The following is a 19,085-nucleotide window of genomic DNA, read 5'->3' as shown; positions in this document are numbered from 1 at the left end:
ACCAGGAAGTCCCACTGAGATCAAAAATCTCTTTTACAAGAGAGACCACTATTACTTATTGTATTACTGATGTGACTTACGCACATTTATTCATTTAGCAGACGCTGTTATCCAAAGTGACGTACAAAAGTACATATAGTAGGCAAACAGGCACAAGGACAAGATGTGTACAGGTCATACAATGCAGATAGTGCTGAAGCTGAGCACAAGGTCAGTGTAGCGAGACAGAACTAGTCTGATCTAAGATTACATATGTCAAATACAGTCACTGGGACAATAAAGTGTCACTTTACTACAAAACTGTGCTACGAATACAAGGTCAGAGATAGTGCTACAAGTACAAGCCAAGAATCTTAGATTCACAAGGTAAAATGGCAAGGGTGTCAGTCCAGGTAGAGTCTGAAGAGGTGTGTCTTCAGCCCAAGTCTGAAGGGTTGGAGTGAAGGAGTTGTTCTCAGGAGGGTGGGGAGTTCATTCCACTACTGGGGGGAGATGATGGAAAAGCGACGTTGCGAGGAGTGTGGGCCTTTTTTTCTGTTGGTGGGAGGAGCAAGGTGTCCGGATGTAGCAGAGCGAAGTTGTCAAGCGGGTGCGTAGGGTAGGATGAGGTCCTGGAGGTAGGTCGGGGCAGTCTTTTTTGCAGCAGAAAAGGTGAGAGTCAAGGTTTTGAAACAGATCCTGGTTGCGACTGGGAGCCAGTGGGGGGGATCTCAGTAAAGGGGTGACGCGGGAGAACTTTGGGAGATTGTAGATCAGCCTAGCAGCTGCGTTCTGGATGAGCTGCAGCGGCCGAATGATGCAGGCTGGGAGGCATGCAAGGAGGGCATTGCTGTAGTCCAGGCGGGAGAGCACGGTGGCCTGGACAAGCAGCTGGATGGAGCAGGTGGTCAAAAAAGGGCAAATCCTCCTGATGTTGAAGAGGAGAAATCGACAGGAGCATGTTGTCTGCGAGATGTAGTCGTTGAAGTCCAGCTTGTTGTTGAAGGTGACACCCAGGCTTTTCACAGATGTGGAGGAGGTTACTGTGGTGCCATCACCAGGCCAGGCGCTATGGGGGTGCTGAGCAGTGCACCCCGAGATGGACCTCAGTGAATCCCCAGTTGTCTCCTTATATCCCAATGTCTGCATAGTATTTATGACTTTTTGTGCAGCCCCCATGGATTGCAGTTGCACCCCTCTATGTTTTCTCCTGGCGCCGAGCCTGTTACACACAATCATTTATGGTAATACTATGTGTTTATACACCATTATTTATGGTAATACTAGTATGACTTACCCATATTGTTCTCACTGATTTATGAATAACTGTATTCACACCCCAGTAGTTAGTTCTTTGTAAATCCTCTTGCATGGAATATACTGTAAAATGGCAAGCAACAATTTTCATATTAACGAAGACAAATTTCTTTGATAAACATGGTTACTACTGCAGAGCTGAGAACTGCATACTGTACAGAGAACAATTTGCAAAGCATCAAATGCAAATGTACATCTTAATACACAGAGCATTGAAGAGTCTTATAAAGTATTTAGAAAAGTGAACTCAATGAGCTCTGTGAGGGTGTACACTATTCTAAAATACAGAAGTACGTACAGTGATATGCGACTGTCATTGGCTGTCCCAGTGACCACTGTAGTGACTCTGGGAGAAATTCCAGAAAGCAGGATTAGCAAGTAATCAAGATCTGTTAAAACTGAATTAGAAATCCTTATTCTGCAGTTCTGCAAACTAAGAACAAAATAATCCTATATCAGTAACTATGACAACTCGTCCTCCAAAGCTAACCTGTAAATCTAACATGGGTTTTCTTTTCAAGAAAATCCCATAGATAGAGGTGCTTTCTTTGTTCAAAAAGCTTTGGACTGTGAAATAATTGTTAGACCTCAAATAGGCGTTGTCTTATTCAGAAAAATATGTTTATGAGCATTGCCGTTTTACAGCACTATCACTTGTTTTACCAACCCACTTAAAAATGCATTTCCACTGTCACACATCACAGATCTACACACAATCCTTTATAGACATTGTGCATTGCGCTATGATTACTTTTTGGCAATGGCAGATTTCTTTACAATACAGGTAATGCTGTACTTGTTGGAAAAGCCCTAGTATGCATAGCCATTGGAAGACTGTGCCTTGCATTAAAGTGCTTTATGCACATTTTTTGTGCCTGGCCATAAATGCACAGATACCATTAAAGAGTTGAGAGAATTGAGAATTGAGAGAATTGCTGGTATTCTCCTGTATTTTATAAGCCATGTAAATTCCATGGTCAATTTTGTTAATCTGAAATTCCATGTGCATAAATGATGCATCCCTCAGGATTTCCAAATGTGATTGGGTGCATTTGATAGAACCCATATTCCCATAAAAGCTTCCTCTGGGTCCAATGAGGCAGATTTTTGTGAAGAGGAAATCCTTTCACAGCATTCAGGTAAGGGTACCAACTGAATCATTTGTATTTTAACCCTTTCAAAACATCATTCAATTCACTGTTCTTTCCTACACTGGTCAGTTGTGGGGGCCCTCCTTCTGTCCTCCACTGCACCAATGTTTTCCTGTTGGCTAATGAGTAAAAGCACATACAGTGTATTGATCTTGAGTATTCAAGCATTTAAACTGGTGTTGCTTTGGGAGCTATAAAGGCAAATAAACAATAGATGACCATGTTGAATAATATTCTTATACTTGACTTTAATTTCCTGCCAGGTTCACTTGACACCCCCAGGGTTACAACTGAATAAAATGCACAAAATTAATCAATGTCAGTATGCTATAGAAAACATTCTCCAAAATCACCCACTGTTGATTTTAAGGGCTATTCAAATAAATCATCTTGAAAGAGACATATTTTAGTTTAGTTTAGTTTCTGTATTCTTGTTGAAATTTCCCACAGTTAATCATTATTTTTGTCATCGATAGATGATGGCTTACTAAATGCCATGTGAACACACTGGTTTTCAGTTCAGTCTATCCAAGACTGATTTAAGTTCATAATTTTAAATTGGAATCAGCCTTCATGGAACCAAGAAATCGTGAATTGTCACATCTCACTTAATCAAGCTTGAGTTCAGGCTACAGGTTTAGGATTTCTTAAACCACCTTTCTGGAATAACCCATTGGGGTCTACCTAGTGTTTGGCATAAACACATTATGTGCTTTAGGCGTGTGTTTCTTTCTACAGAGTTCTGTCTGTTCTGCCTTTGGCCTCTTCAGAACAATCCCAGCAGGATATGCATCCTACATTGGGCCCCAAAAACATTTTTGAAATATTGATTTTAGAAATACTGTTGGCCATCCCACCATAAAGACATCTATTTTACCAATGACAAAGATTAACCCAAAAGATGTGAAGAAAGATATAAGTGCAGTGAATTACTGATGTCCAATGAAACTGTAACTTTGATTCCATCTAACTGTGCTTTTGCTTTTTTGGTAATATAGCTGTGTGGAACCCCCGATAGCAATCACATTGTTTTATCCAGTGTTTATAGGGTGAACCAGATAATTTATAAGAAAAGTAGGGCAAATCCCAGTCATTAAGAAACAATAACCAATACCACGCCTCCCATGTTTTCACTTTAATGATGTTTTTTTTGGCATCACACTCTGATTAAAAAGTACAACATACATAAATACTGTATTCTCTTTTCCAAATATTCCAGAAATTCATGTAATATTATTATGACAATCTTTCATAACTGATTCTATACAATCTCAGAAACTTAACTTCACATGAAAATTGGCTCCTGGTCTTGTGTGCCCTGAAGGTAGGTCTCCTTTGTCCACAAGCACATTTGTTCTACATTGCCTTTATTTTATCTTTCCTGTTCAGTGTTTTAAATGTCAATATCTACAGACCAATGAAAGCACTTACAAATATTCAGATCATTTCAGGATTCATTGGACGGTACACTTTTCAGACTATGAGTAAAAAAAGTATGGGTTTTTTAGTGTTTGTCAATACATGCCCTCTGGCCAATACAAATGCTTTGTATAGATAATAATTGTCAGTAAAACCTTAGCGCACTACACAAATTCCACAATGCAGAGCTTAGCAATGTTGCACACTGCACAGTATGGTCACAGTGTGGTTTAGCATTTCAGGAGCTGTACTCCCAGGTTAACTTCCCAAGTGAGATGCTATGGCTGAACGAAGGACTAATAGAAGCCTGCTGTGCGAATGGGTTAAAATGAACTGTGTTAGTGAATGGCCCCAACTGTGAGGCTCAGCTATCCTCCTCACAGGCTTCTGGCAAAATGTTGTTGTCCTGGAAACGTACCGCGTTAACCGGGGGGGGGAGGGGGGCAGGCATTCAGTGAGCCTCGTCAAAGTACTTCACCCCTGAGTCGCTGGCTGCTGCACTCAGCTTCTCCTGCCACCTCCTCATCACCTGCTGCAGCTCAGAGCCAGAGCTCTTCTAGGAGAGAGGGGTGGGGTCAAGGGAGGGGTACCTCAACAGGGGGTCTCACTGGCTGCTCAAAATTGCCAATCAACCAGGAGAGCATCCCCATCAACTCTTTACAGACATTGAATTTGGTTAGACCAGGATAGTGACATTTTTTTATTACCACTAAAAAAAACTGAAGCATTTCTAAAAATACATGAGAGACATTGCATTAGAGTCGTGCACCTCTTTTCTATGTTGCAGCCTTGTCAAAAAGTAATCTGAAATTGGGCTGACACAAGAACCATCCATAACATTGACCTGACTGCAGAACACCTGTCTCAGTACTAGCCCAATCAGAAGAGATGATTATTGATGCCATCACAATGCTAACTCCGCATACGATACTGCTGTTAAGCCATAGTTTACTGAGCACATGTACTTCCTCTATGGAAAGGAAAGGTCTGGATACGTATGACCCATGGACTTTAGTTAGTTTATAGATAAACAAAATGGTTATGAAGAAAGCTGAGAACACAACGAAACTCACAGCCATTCCCTGGCTAAAATATAAACAATGAATTTCCCTCAAACAGTCAGAGTCAGAAGTTAGTGAATATTTCACAACTGTGAAATCCAAACAGCTCAACAAGCAGACTCCAGCTACTTTTATTTGACCTCCCAGTGCAAGCAGAGAAAAAAGACTGAGCAGCTAATCTCAGCCTTTTGGCTCCTCTGTAAGTGAAAGCATGCCAGCAGCAAGGTTTGGAAGGGTTTCAGAGCACAAGAGCACTCCAGGTACCTGGCCAAGCTACATACATCTGCCACTATGCCTGCTGTACACCCACTAAACTACATAATCTAACATGCCAATAATAAATATGAATATGATCTCTGTTGGCCAAAGTCATCTAGTCAAGGAGATGCAGCAACAGAGAACCTTCTAACAATCTCAACATCTTTTTCAGACAAAAAAAGTGTTCCCTAGTTCATCCTATGCTAATATTTTTTACACATAATCATCTGTCGGGAACTTGAACTAACCCTTGGTGCTTCCAGTAGTAATGTGTTTAGTATTAGAAAGCACATCTTGGCATAGTATTTGGTTGGATGTACCAAGCAGCAGAAAGTATTAAAGTGGACATGAAACACTAGATGTAGTTAGCATAATTTACAAGATGGATTCCCTCTCTAAAATTCCTTATAGGTTTAACACTGTCACTGTCACTGATCTAAGCTACATTTTTGAAACAAGTGTAGCGCCATCTTGTTTTAGCGTAGAATGCGATGTCTTGAGGTTGGTTGTCTTGGACATTCTACATTAGTTCACTTAAGCTAACTAGTGAGAGCACTGACAATGTCTGACTCAATGGAAAATAAGAAAAGCCAAACTAAAAAGCGATGCGGGGGGGGGGGGGGGGGGTCACTTTTGTATTGCCCCTGGATGCAGCAATGAATTTTATAGAATCAAAACCAAAGAAAGATTGTCCACTTTCATACTTTGCCTCTTAAGCAGCAAGCGGTTCTTTATCGTTCGCTAGCTGCACTGGACGCTTTGTAAACGAGGACGATGTGGACGAGTCAGGCGTAGTCAGGCGACACGAAGCATTATCCGCTTATTACATGGCTACTTTCTAAAGAAATCAATAATTTGACACAAAATATTGATTTAAAAATGATTTTATTGATTTTTATTTATTACTTCTCTTTCGAACAACAAGAAAGTTTGTCTCGAAACTCTACGTACCACCGCCGCAAGTGCTGTCTTACTTGGTCGACTTTCCAACTAACCAACCTCATGACGTAGTCAGTGACGCAATGGCAATACGCCGGCGAGCCAGAGCGAAAGCATAAGTTAGTACCAAACATAAATCTATTATAATCTAACGTGTAATCGTTTTATATGTAATATTTTCTCAAAATAAATTCCAACACACTTAATTCTGTACAAAACTTATCAAAATTAGGCTGTTTCATGTCCACTTTAAAGAGCTATAAAATGAGTCATGTTTAATATCTCCAAATAAACATCTTCCAAGGAACCAACTGAGGGTGAAAAGCCTTGGCAGTGCCATATTGGGGATATATGGTGATAAAAAATAATACTAAAATAAATAGTAATATGGAGAATAAAGATAAAGAAGAATCACAACATTGTTATGAACGTTGTGTCAAGAGTGATGAAGAAATGCAAAAACTTCATATTTCAGTCAACAATCATCATTAGTGCTAATGCCTACATTCACACAATTTAAATAGGGTGAAATAGGGATAATCAATCAATCAAGTCATCAATGAATAGAAGAATTTCAGCTATATTACTTAGAAATTATTTTGGGATGTCACTAAGATGTAGGATTACACCTAATCATAATGTTTTCATCATTATGTCATATTGATCCCACCACAACAAGTGTTTCCAGTATAGTATCTTGTCAAGCTGTCCCCATATTTTGCATTTAATGATGACTTGAAATAATTATCAGTTTAAAAGAACTGAGGATTTATGGTGAATTGGAATGCAGTCACAGTGCCAGGTAAGTTTTGTTTGAATTTAGGCTATTTAGTTAGCATGTCCCAAACTGTCCATACTACTGCAAAATGCTACAGCCTGGGTTGAAAAAGGTTCAATGCCCATTACTATTAGGCAAGTCAAACAAAGGAGACATAATTACTGACACACTGGGAAACATGCCGACATGCTGCTGACACATTTCAGATACTGACACACCAAAAATTAATCTGGATGGAGGGCCGCAGGCCAAAAATAAATGTTGATGTTATGTGAAATTACATTACATTAAAATGTATTGTAATTTCACATTAACATCAACAGTACTCTTTCATCTGCTTAACAGTAATTTTATTAATTTGCAGAGATGATTGTCAAAAACATACATCATCCATATGCTTCTTTTTGGGAGCATAATCATATTTAAAAGGAAAGACACGTTTCTGACACAAAGTGCATGCAACTCAAGGTGCTTTAGAAAATTAAGTTGAAAACAGCTGTATTGTCCACCTTTGTAATCGAGTGGAAATTTGACTTCAGCTTGAAAAATTGACAAAAATATAAAGTTAAACATCATAGTGACAAAACTACATAACAAATAAATATTGGATATTACGTTTACATTGAACAATGCTTAAGTTACACATCATCACAAAATGCCCCCATATGGTAGCTAATGAGCCACAATGTCAAAACGTATTAACGAAAATTAGCTGCTCATTCACAGGGTTACTCGGAATGATTTGGTAATTTCGTTTTATAGTAATGTTGGCTAACTAATTACGCCAACAACAGATTATGGGTCGGAAATACAACAGAATCCGCTAACCCGGGCTGCCAGGTTTGGCATAATTATTTTGCCTAATTGGTAGTGATTTCGCACTGACCTGTGTGACTGAAATGTCAATAATCTGGTTTCTTTACTGTGTCGTGTCAATTTAACAAAATAAAACATGCATTTTAGCCATCAATTTCAACACTCGTTCCTGCACAGAAATAGCCACGGTTTGTTTCCACGGTTAGCAGTTTATTGTAAGTAAACACTTGGCAGAGTGGTGTTTTAGTGCTTTTTCCAAAGCGAACCTTGCCGGGAATCGGTTTTGACAGCGTGTAACACGATTTCAGCATTTTATGTGACGTCACTTGAAATCAGACTGGCAACCCTGTCAAAAAGGTCGTCTGTAGTTTATCACAAAGACACGCTTCTTTAGTGCATTTTATTTCCTATTCAACCAGCGCTCGCTACGCCCCTGCCCCCCTCTGCTCATTGGTGGAACATCAGTTTTAAGGGACACGTCATCCTACCCGGAAGAACTGGAAGCGGGAGCGCATAGGTCAAATGTTCGCATGCTGAGTGTGAATGCATGGCGCATGTAAATACAATGATTTTTTTCCATTCATCGTGTTTCAGGCAGTCTTTTGCATTGTCTTTATCGCGCATGTTCATATCGCGATGACGATGAAAATATGATTTTTCGGTCGGCACTACTGCTAATACATTGGGAAACAAAGATACTGACACTTTGGGAAACATTACAACTTCTCTGAAGTCAATTTTTCTGAGTGTGCTCCCAGCCATTTTTCTTTTATTAACTAATGTTTTATGAGTTACATGGAGGTATGAAAGCTGCAAACATTAAATACTGCCTAAACTTGGGATTGCTACATTTTAACGAATCACTTTGACCATGATGCCTCATTGCCTAGAAAAAATAACTTAATGATAATGATTAGAGCCCGACCGATAAATCGGCGTGCTGATATTATCGGCCGATATGAGCTAATTGCAGAAAAATCGGTATTGGCGTTTATAACGGCCAATAAATGACGATTAAAAAAGAAGCGGAGAGACGGGAGATGGATCCTTCAACATGTTATGAGTGTTGTTGTTGAGTAGTTTGTCCACCAGAGGGCACACTGCAACTCCACTGTTTGCAACACACGTGTTTGGAAAGCCGCAAATCACAACAATCAGCTGACCCAAGCAGAGTGGATCAGAGTAGCCCATGAAGGAGATGATCTGTGTTCATGATAAACCGATAACTGTCACATGAAATACATTACTTAAATAATAATAAAAATCCCCATCACTTCTCCTCTTAGCCTAAATAAGCCTGACAACGTTCATGTCAGCCATGCCTGGTTTTGCTGCAGTAACGTGACAGCCGGTACCGTCAGTCAAACATCAAAATTACATTTAAAGTTACGGTAGTTGAGTGGTGTAGGCTAAGCTGTTGACAGACTTGATTGTAGGTTTATTTATGAAACAGTGTGGCAGTTCTAGCGAGTAAACAAAAAACGGTCCTATAATTTCTCCCACGTCACTTCTAAAAATTCTCTGGCAACATCGCTTAAAGCAGCTCAGAACACTGTCCATTGCTAAATTAGGTTACCCACAAAGCTAGCTAATGCCATGTTTATCAGTGGAAGACCACTAACATTAATGAGCGGTTAAACTATAGCGTTTAACTTATTCTGCCTAAATGAAGCAATGGTGAATATATCTGCTACTCGCATGTCTGTTGTTACAGTCAGTGCATTGGAAATTATTAACTCTTTCGCGCGTACGGTCACACCGGTGTGTTTAGCCATTTAGCGTGTATGCTAAAACTAGTGCGATTAGAACACTAGATTGGAGAAATTCTAGCTAATTTTAGTTTCGAGGATACAGCTATTTAACTCTAAAAATATATAGCAAATGCTAACTGAAAACTATGAGAAGCTTAATAACGCTAATGAAAACAGAACAAACCATGTAAGTAGTGTTAAACCAGAGGCGACATGTAAATAAACGTAGGCTGAACAAGTATCTAACATGGCTTGTTAGCCAAACAAAGTTATCTAGCTTATCTTTCAAACATGTAGTGTGAAATCCCAAAGTCGCAAGTCCTCGTTGCAGACAGTCATGTAGCATTACATGCATTCAACAGCAGCGTTTACTCAGTTCATTGTATCAGTTTACACATTTAAGATGGCATGATATTTTTTAGACTTTTTTGTACTTTTATACATTTGACTCTTATTTATCAAAACTTTAATATATTTTGCTGTACTTTTGTTCAAAGCACTATTTATGACAATAAAACAAGTTTATTTCTATGTTTATGTCATCTTGGTGAAGACTCAAATAACTACACATAACAAATGTTAGGGAAAATCTTTGTTTATGTTATGCGTTTCGGTAAAAAAGAAAAAAAAAAAAGAAAGAATATCAGCCGATATATCATTATCAGATTTTTAAATCCTCAAATATCAAAATCGCTATCGGTCTTACAAATCTTATATCAGTCGAGCTCTAATAATGATTAATCATTGTTACAATTGACTGAAAAACAGAATTATGTATATATAGCTCTGTATAGCTCTGTTGGCTGTTGTAGTCATGTCATATTACCTATTCAATGACTGATTCAGTGATTGATTGGTTACTCCTGTGGGTGCCCTATTTAAAGGTTGGCCAACGGAGGCAGATGCCTCTCTTAATTGCACGATACCTTCACAAGTCTGCAATCAGTCGAAGTCAGATGGGGGGCTGAACACCTACCAGTAGGAGACAGACACCACAGAAACCAGAAGCAACCTTGCTTTGAGTTAGGGGCATTCTGATAAATCCCTATATAGTGCTGCAAAGCCATACCATATGTACATCTCAGAGGTGTGCATGGGTGTAACTGAACCATGGCCCCCAGCAGACCCAACGGGGTGGGATCTAATGTATGAACCAATCAGACAGTAGATGCTCTGCACAGTTTGAAAATCTTCCACAGTTCAAGACACCTAAGACAAGAACATCAGTACTTAAATATCTTATTTTGTTAGCATAATTGAACTTTGAGTAGGCTTCCACTTTAAATGTCAGGGTTTCCTCCTGTCTCAACAAGCATTTTTTGTACATTTTTATTTCAGAACTTATTAATCTAATTAATGCTTCCCAAAAAGTTTACTGTAAAGTTTACTGTTAATGTATTAATTTAATGTGCATATTGTCTATATTTTATTTAAATTTAACTTTAATATTTAATAATTATATCTTGCATCCAAGTAATTCTTTTCATATACAGAAGCTCCTCTCTCAGAGATATTTGATCTATATTCAAAATGGTATGTCACTGCTGCAGATCATTAGCTAATAGGCTAATGTGTAAGGTACTGGGGTGGGAATATGGTTAAGGTTGGGATGAGTCAGTAGAGGATCTACATTTACATTTATTCATTTGGCAGACGCTTTTATCCAAAGCGACTTACATAGGTTACAGTTCATTACAATGTTATCCATTTATACAGCTGGATATTTACTGAGGCAACTGTGGGTTAAGTACCTTGCCCAAGGGTACAACAGCAGTGTCCCAGCGGGGATTGAACCGGCAACCTTTCGGTTACGAGTCCTGCTCCTTAACCACTATGCTACACTAGGTTCTCAAAAGTCGACTAATAAGTACACACGGAAATTGTTCCACTAACATAGCTGTGTAGGATAGGACTGAGACATGATCCTCTGCATTAACCATAATCCACAAGAGATGTCATTCAATCAGTGGACTGGAAAGCCATTTCAGTTCTGTGTAAGAACAGAAGTACAGAAGTACCCCATCTAGTTCTTCTGTAAAATTAAACTAAAATGTAAACTTTTTATTTAATCTGCAACATAGTCTATTCCAAGAAAGTGGATAAAAGATCAAAGACACTGTTTCCTAGCTAGCTTGTCTGAATCAGACTGCTAACTATTGCTCAGCTATTTGAAGTGACCGCATTATTGCATGGTTAGTGTGCTGCAGTCATATGACCTGAGTGGGGGGGGGCACCTACCTCGAGGTTGGCCCTCTGCACAGTCACCTGACTGTATACCCGCGCCCCCTCCTCGGGGCACACGGTCTTCAACTCTTCCTTACTGAGAGAGAAGAGCTGGGCGCCTGTGAGTACACCTAGACTTTCAGCAGTGCTGCGTAAGGGGGGAGCCAGAGGGAGGGGTGAGTGAGGGGGAAGTAGATGAAAGATAGAAGCAGCAAGGGGTAGGGAGGGGAATGAGAAAGAGAGAGAGCAATGGAAAGAGCTGCTTTTGTTATCATCACTATTCCTTTTCTAGGGTGCCTGATGTGCATAGTACAGGTCGGGATGTGTGTGTTTGTCTATGTGTAGGAAAGCATGCATGTCTACGTTTAGACAAGTTTGTGCAGCTGTACACATGTAAAATTGCATGCTTGTGTACATTTGTAGGACAGCATGTGTATATACATGTGCAGAGCAGCATGTGTATGTGTGCGTATGTGCAGGACAGCGTGTATGTGTATAAAGTGAGTGTGTATATATGTGTAGGACTGCAGGTATGTGTATGTGTGTAGGACAATAGCTGTGTGTGTATATGTGTAGGACTGTGTGTGCATGTACATATGCAGGGAAGTGAGCATATGTGTGTTGACGTCTGTATGACAGTGTGTGTGTGTGCACGCGCGTATGTGTGCATGTACATGTGTGGGACAGTGCGTGCGTGCGTGTATGTAGGACTGCAGGTATGTGTTTGTATGTGTGTAGGACTGTGTGTGTGTACTTTCCACTCACACAGAGCTGAAGCCCTTGGCCTGCAACCAGGCTTTGACCATCTTGGGGGAGGAGTTGTAGGTGATGCCAAGGGCAGGCAGGTCGGCACTCTGCTGTGGGATCTGCAGCTTCTTCTGTGCACTGCATCCCAGTGTGAGGGGCTGCTGGAGCTTGTCTTGCACCTCTTCCCTGCTGGACTTCCTGCCTGTAACACAGGGAGGGGCCTCCTCCACGCTAGACTTCCTGTCTGTAACACAAGGAGGGGCCTCCTCCACACTGTACTTCCTGTTTGTAACACAGGGAGGAGCCTGCCTCACACTGGACTTGCTGTCTATAACACAGGGATTGGCCTCCTCCACACTGAACTTCCTATCTGTAACACAGGGAGGGGCCTCCTCCACGCTAGACTTCCTGTCTGTAACACAAGGAGGGGCCTCCACACTGTACTTCCTGTTTGTAACACAGGGAGGAGCCTGCCTCACACTGGACTTGCTGTCTATAACACAGGGAGGGGCCTCCTCCACACTGAACTTCCTATCTGTAACACAGGGAGGGGCCTCCTCCACACTAGACTTCCTGTCTGTAACACAAGGAGGGGCCTCCTCCACACTGAACTTCCTATCTGTAACACAAGGAGGGGCCTCTTCCATGTTGGATTCCCTGTCTGTAACACAGGGAGGGGCCTCCTCCATGCTGGACTTCCTACCTGTAAAACAGGGAGGGGCCTCCTCCACGCTGGATTTCCTGTCTATAACACAGGGAGGGGCCTTCTCTGTGCTGGATTCCCTGTCTATAACACAGGGAGGGGCCTCCTTCATGTTAGACTTCCTGTCTGTAACACAAGGAGGGGCCTCCTCCACACTGAACTTCCTATCTGTAACACAAGGAGGGGCCTCCTCCATGCTGGACTTCTTACCTGTAAAACAGGGAGGGACCTCCTCCACACTGGATTTCCTGTCTATCAAACAGGGAGGGGCCTCCTCCATGCTGGATTTCCTGTCTATAACACAGGGAGGGGCTTCTTCCATGCTGGACTTCCTGTCTGTAACACAGGGTGGGGCCTCCTCTACACTGAACTTCCTGTCTGTAACACAGGGAGGGGCCTCCTCCACACTGAATTTCCTACCTGTAAAACAGGGAGGGGCCTCCTCCACACTGAATTTCCTGTCTGTAACACAGGGAGGGGCCTCCTTCATGTTAGACTTCCTGTCTATAAAACAGGGAGGGGCCTCCTCCATGCTGGATTTCCTACCTGTAAAACAGGGAAGGGCCTCCTTCACGTTAGACTTCCTGTCTGTAACACAAGGAGGGACCTCCTCTGTATTAATATAAATAGTGGTAGAATACATAGTTGTGGTGGGACTCACAGCTGAGCAGACCTGGCTCCTCCCCCTGCTGTTGGTTTGCAGTATCACAGACACTGTCAGTGAAGGTGGTGCTGTTCTGCTGGCTGCCACCAGAAGTGTTGCTGTTCAGCTGGAAGCCGATGGAGGTCGCTGTCTGCTTCTTCCCTGGTGGAGGTGTGGCTATGTGGGATGGGGGTGGGGTGTACAGCTGGGTGAGACTGGGACTGGACGGAGCTAGAGTAGGGGGCACTGTGGTTTTTATGGACTGGAGGACATGGCCTGGCCTCTGTGGACAAATGAGGAGGATGTTAGTCACCTACAGCAACACAACATTACATCACTCCTCAATACAGCAACAACTGACATCTCAGCTGCCTAGGGATTGTGCAAGATGGCAACTTGTCCAGATGTATTTTTCTAAGCTTGGAGACAATTCATTGAGCACAAGATATTTTAAATTGTGTACTCCTCTTATGTGGGGAGTGACAAGTGAGACGTGGTCATTGTGTGGAGAAAGCAAATTAAAAGAGATTACACTAATGATAAAGTAGATTTTATAACTCAGTAAGCCTGTTTTAGCTTGACTGTTAGGTGATTGCTAGCAAAGACACACTGAGACACGTAATGAAGAAGAGGGATGCAAAGACAGAGAAAAAAGGACTACTTATGATGGATTTGGAAACCAATGGTCCTTTCACTGGTTTACGTACACCTCTACTGCAAACTCCTATCAAGAGCCCGAAATAAAAAAAAATATGCACTAATTAATGGTCCTGAAATAAGAGAAGCGGCCTCAGATGCCAACATCCTAAAAGTCATTAATTGGCTAAATGACTGCTTTACTAAATGTAAACTAATGGTCAGAAAAAATGCAGCCAAGATCGCCAAAGTTCAAGAAAATCTGAAAGAAATGGAAATACAATGGAAAGGGACAGTTGATACAGTGAAAAATCCACACAGGAGAGACAAGAAGAGGCCAAGAGATATAGAAGGAGGTGGAATCTCTGTCTTTTGAATCTCCTGGAAAGCAGTAAGGATTTGAGAAAGGAAGTTATGGAGCTCATTGCACAAATTGTCAATGAAGAGAAGAGCAATTTCAGATTCATGGTCAACACTGTGAATAGAGCTGGGCACCCAAGGGAGGAGAAAAGCACACATCTCATCATTATCCATTATCCACCATTGATCCGGAGACACGCGATGTGTATTCGAATACAAACACTGGAGACAAGCGATGTGTATTTGAATACAAAGCGATGTCGCTACATCCGACCGGAGCCAAACGGCGCCTCTTGAAAACCCTATTGAACCAATTAGGTTACAGGGCTCGGGAAATGCCCAATTAGAGAGGGAGCTGTTTAGCTATGCACAGCTCCACAAGACCAATCAGAAACAGCACCCCCGCTGGTTATCATAACTCATATGCAAATGTGACTGCTATTAACTGTATAAAAAATGAACTGAATTCTATACCTGTTGAACTTCTGCTCAATGCTGATGTTCCCATGGCCGGCTGTGCTAATAAACTTCCTGTCTTTTGCTACGAACATCGAATCTGCTTCTTGTCATAATGAAACACTTTTTGGTGTTCCGGACTTTTACTAACACTATCCTCCTTAGCAAATTTAAAGGCAACATTTTCGCGTCACTTTCTTCAGAAGAGGGCTGATGGATTATCTTGGTTTGCAAATTGCAACCTCTGTTTTTCCTGTTTGCAATTTATACAGCTATAATAAAAAAGTTAGAAACACTAACAACAATACACAAATGTAATAATGCACATTTGGTCATTGGAGGAAACTACAATGATGATCCAGATGATGTGCAAATGTGTCAAGTGTGCATCCTTAATTTGTGAACAGCCTTCAGCTATAGATTTTTAGTGGTTCTTAATTCCTGAGGCAAAAGATTTTACCTACTCCATGCTAATAGATCTTCAAGATCTAGAAGTGCTTTGTGGCTCATATCTCCCTCCTGTTTACAATTTGTTTCACAATCCTCACATAACCATGCTCCACTTTCTGATCATCATTTAATAACAACCCACCTAATTTGTGCTACAAAAGAAACGTTATTAATGAGGTTATTGGAAAAAAATAATTTATTAAAAGATGATATATTTTGTAATGTTGTTAAAAGAACAACAAAACATATGTTTGGTGATGAAGAAATGAATCACGTACAGCAATGGGAATACTTTAAATTTATAATACAGATAAAAATTTATAATACAGAGAGCTGTACTAACAGTGTCCAAGGGGCAGATATTAACAAGAATATGTTGAATAAATCATTTTATAAACTAGACCCATTGCCCACTGAGCTGTGGAAAGAATACCTTCATTTGAGGACAGCTAAGTGATCTACTCCAGTCTAATCTAACCTTTTCCAAGGGTCCAAGCTGGCATGACACGAGCCTCCATTACTGTTCCTGAAAACCTGTGTCCCTACATAATGCAAAAGAGTGGCCTAGAATCAGCTTTGCCCTGCCCCTGGACACTTGCACCAATCTGAGGACTGTACAGACTGCTTTCAGCCAGCAGATTACTGGCATATGCAGCAACATATGATACAAGCTGCCATCCAGTCAGTGGCACCAATGAAGCAATTAAAGCCTTATATTGCATTTTGTCATTTAGCAAGCACTCTCATGCAGAGCAACTTACAAAGAAAAAGAACAAATTCATAGGCGGAGTTTGACATTTGCGCTGGGGGGCAAACATTTTTTCACTGACGTCAGTACACACTCCAACCATTGCGTGGCATGTTACACATATACATACAATAACAGAAGACAATAGTGCCATGCTTGCCATAAAGCCAAACAACACAGCGCATCAAATCAGTTTCTGACCACTTTGTACTATATCACACATAGGCTTACGTAGGGTATTTGTCTTTCACACATGAGCGCACACAACTGAAGCACACTAACCTTAAAGTCTGTTAAAAGTGAAATATCAATTTGTTTATATTATACTGTTAAGCTTTCATTTTCCATGTTCCGTTTTAAAACTTTTAGTGTACACATGAACTCATTTCGTGTTAAATTGAAAACTATGAAATATGCATACTCGCTCATATCCAACATACAGCGCGCACAGACGCACACAATTAGAAAATGCTTAGCAACAGTGTCACCTGTTGTTACAGTAGGCTTGTAAAACATATATATTAAATAACCAGTGTCCTACCTAGTGTAGAAGTAAACACCTTTTTTGCATGGACATATACACGTGTCCACTATCTTCTCAGGTGATAGGTTTGCTGTTATGTCGTCCTCAATGTGAAGGCTCAAAAATGAATTTATTACAAAACTAAACATAATAGAACTCAGATTTATTTTTTAGAATCATTTATTTTATTGCATTACTGTAGGGTTGTCAAAATAACGCATTCATTTCGATTAATTAATTATAGAAAAAATATCTCGTCAAAAAACATTTACGCAGATTAATCATACTCTGATGCCCCTTGACCCCATATGTCACTGTGCAGTCACAGCACGGCTGTGATTGGGTTGTCATCCTGATATTTAGTATAACAGGACTCCCACTAGTGTGATATTGCTTTTATACAACAGTTCCACAAACAAGGCTGCTTATCAAGTAGAGATAATTTGAGACAACAAATTATGTTTTTTGTCGTTTATTGGGCTCCGCCGACAAAAATAGTCCCTTCAGGATTACATTTACATGTGTTGTCAAGCAACACATAAACAGTTTAGTGACTGCAGGTTAGTTAGCTAGCTTCCTGCTTTTTATCATACACGAAAAGGCTAGCTAGCTACTTTCTTTCATACCGGACAGCAGGCTCACCAGCTACTTTTTAAGGCTACCTATACGGTAGACAAGCAAGCCACTAATCATAGCCCACTACAGGCTAGCAAGCTACTTTTTAGCATACATGGACCGGTTAGATATACGGTAGGCTTGCTAGCTAGCTATTGTTTATCGTGCCCAACTGCAGGCTAGCTAGGAATATTTTAAGTGCTTCTCATGGTAAATATTGATGTATGCGATTAATTTAGATTAATTAATCACAAAGCATGTAATTAATGAAATAAATTTTGGACCCATTTTAGATGTTAGGGGTGTAACGGTACGCAGAAGTCAATGTTCCGTACGTACCTCGGATTTGAAGTCACGGTTCGATACGTTTTCGGTACTGTGATGGTACGCTACAGTATGATGGAAAAAAAGACATGCAAAACATGAAATTTCTTTTCATTTACTATGAATTTAACTTGTAAACATATAAACTTGTACAAACTTAAAAACAGTGGCAAAATGGCCATAATTTCCTGGACACATAAGGAATGCACATAAAGGTAAACACCTATGGCATTTGTTAATTGCTTTTGCCCGATCTCAATTAGCAGGGAGAGGTTGCTTAGTTAAATGCCATGGGGAGCAGTGTTTGCACTCAACTCTGTTTTTTCCTTGTACCTGTGATGTTTGCATTTGGATGATGCAAACGAATGAGTGCAAACAAATGAGTACTCATGTTCGACGTACTGCCAGCAACATACCCGATTTCAGTTGAACAATAATATGAACTATCAATTACGCTACAGTAGGACATTACGCTGCTGAACATGTGCTAATTCAGTTGCCGTGTTCACACGTAGTGTCTTTTTTGATGAAAAACACTGGCCAGAGAATTTTTTCAAGTAAAAAAACTCTAGCAGCGTTTGTTACAAAAAGCAGTTGAGAGCGTCTTTTGTTGCCATAACAACAGTAGCATGTACATTGTTAGCATCTAGCTGGCTATACATCATCTCAAAGTACCGGCCCACAAGACAGTTTCGTGCGGCCCCCTGATTGTTTTAGATTTGTAATGAGATTCGGCCAGCATATCAGTTTTGCGTTTAGTTTTACGTTAGCTTCTTAACCCTTTTGCACGTAACCTATTTTTATGCAATGTAGCCCGGCCCACGGGTGTTACCTTACATGGTTCGTTAGGTTTTCATTAGAGTTATTAACCTTCTCATAGTTTTCAGTTAGCATCTGCTATATTTTTAACGTTAAATCTCTGTTTCTTCAAAGCTAAAATTAGCTAGAATTTTTCCAATCTAGTGTTCTAATGGCACCGGTTTTAGCATAAGTGCTAAGCGGCCAATCACACCGGTGTGACCGTACGCATGAAAGGGTTAAGATTACTGAACTAACGTTAGCTTTGGGACTATAGTTGCATTGGACGTTGACTAGATGTTGGCGTGGTCTGACCTCGCAGAGCTGCTTTAACACCAGCAGCTACTGCTTTTTCAATTATTTCCGCCAAATCACCACCACCTGTTGCGA

The 19,085-nt window shown here is 40.7% G+C and overlaps 1 protein-coding gene across 2 annotated transcripts in view; it reads right to left on the bottom strand.

Moving 5' to 3' along the window:
* Positions 1-3,131: 3,131 nt before the first annotated feature.
* Positions 3,132-19,085, bottom strand: part of LOC118770099 (epidermal growth factor receptor kinase substrate 8-like) — a 71,036-nt gene continuing 55,082 nt past the window's right edge. The window contains exons 19-22 of one of the 2 annotated variants that reach the window (XM_036517522.1): positions 13,804-14,068; positions 12,458-13,688; positions 11,708-11,951; positions 3,132-4,422 (exon numbers count right to left, since the gene is read on the bottom strand). In XM_036517522.1, coding sequence (XP_036373415.1) covers positions 4,318-4,422; positions 11,708-11,951; positions 12,458-13,688; positions 13,804-14,068 — 1,845 coding nt within the window. In that variant the 3' untranslated portion in view covers positions 3,132-4,317. The remainder of the gene's footprint in view (positions 4,423-11,707; positions 11,952-12,457; positions 13,689-13,803; positions 14,069-19,085) is intronic. The other variant, XM_036517523.1, reaches the window with a different exon arrangement.

Source organism: Megalops cyprinoides, chromosome 23, assembly GCF_013368585.1.
Source record: "Megalops cyprinoides isolate fMegCyp1 chromosome 23, fMegCyp1.pri, whole genome shotgun sequence".
NCBI classification, from domain to species: Eukaryota; Metazoa; Chordata; class Actinopteri; order Elopiformes; family Megalopidae; genus Megalops; species Megalops cyprinoides.
The sequence above is the reverse complement of the archived record's forward strand: the minus strand, read 5'-3'. Positions and strand labels throughout refer to the sequence as shown.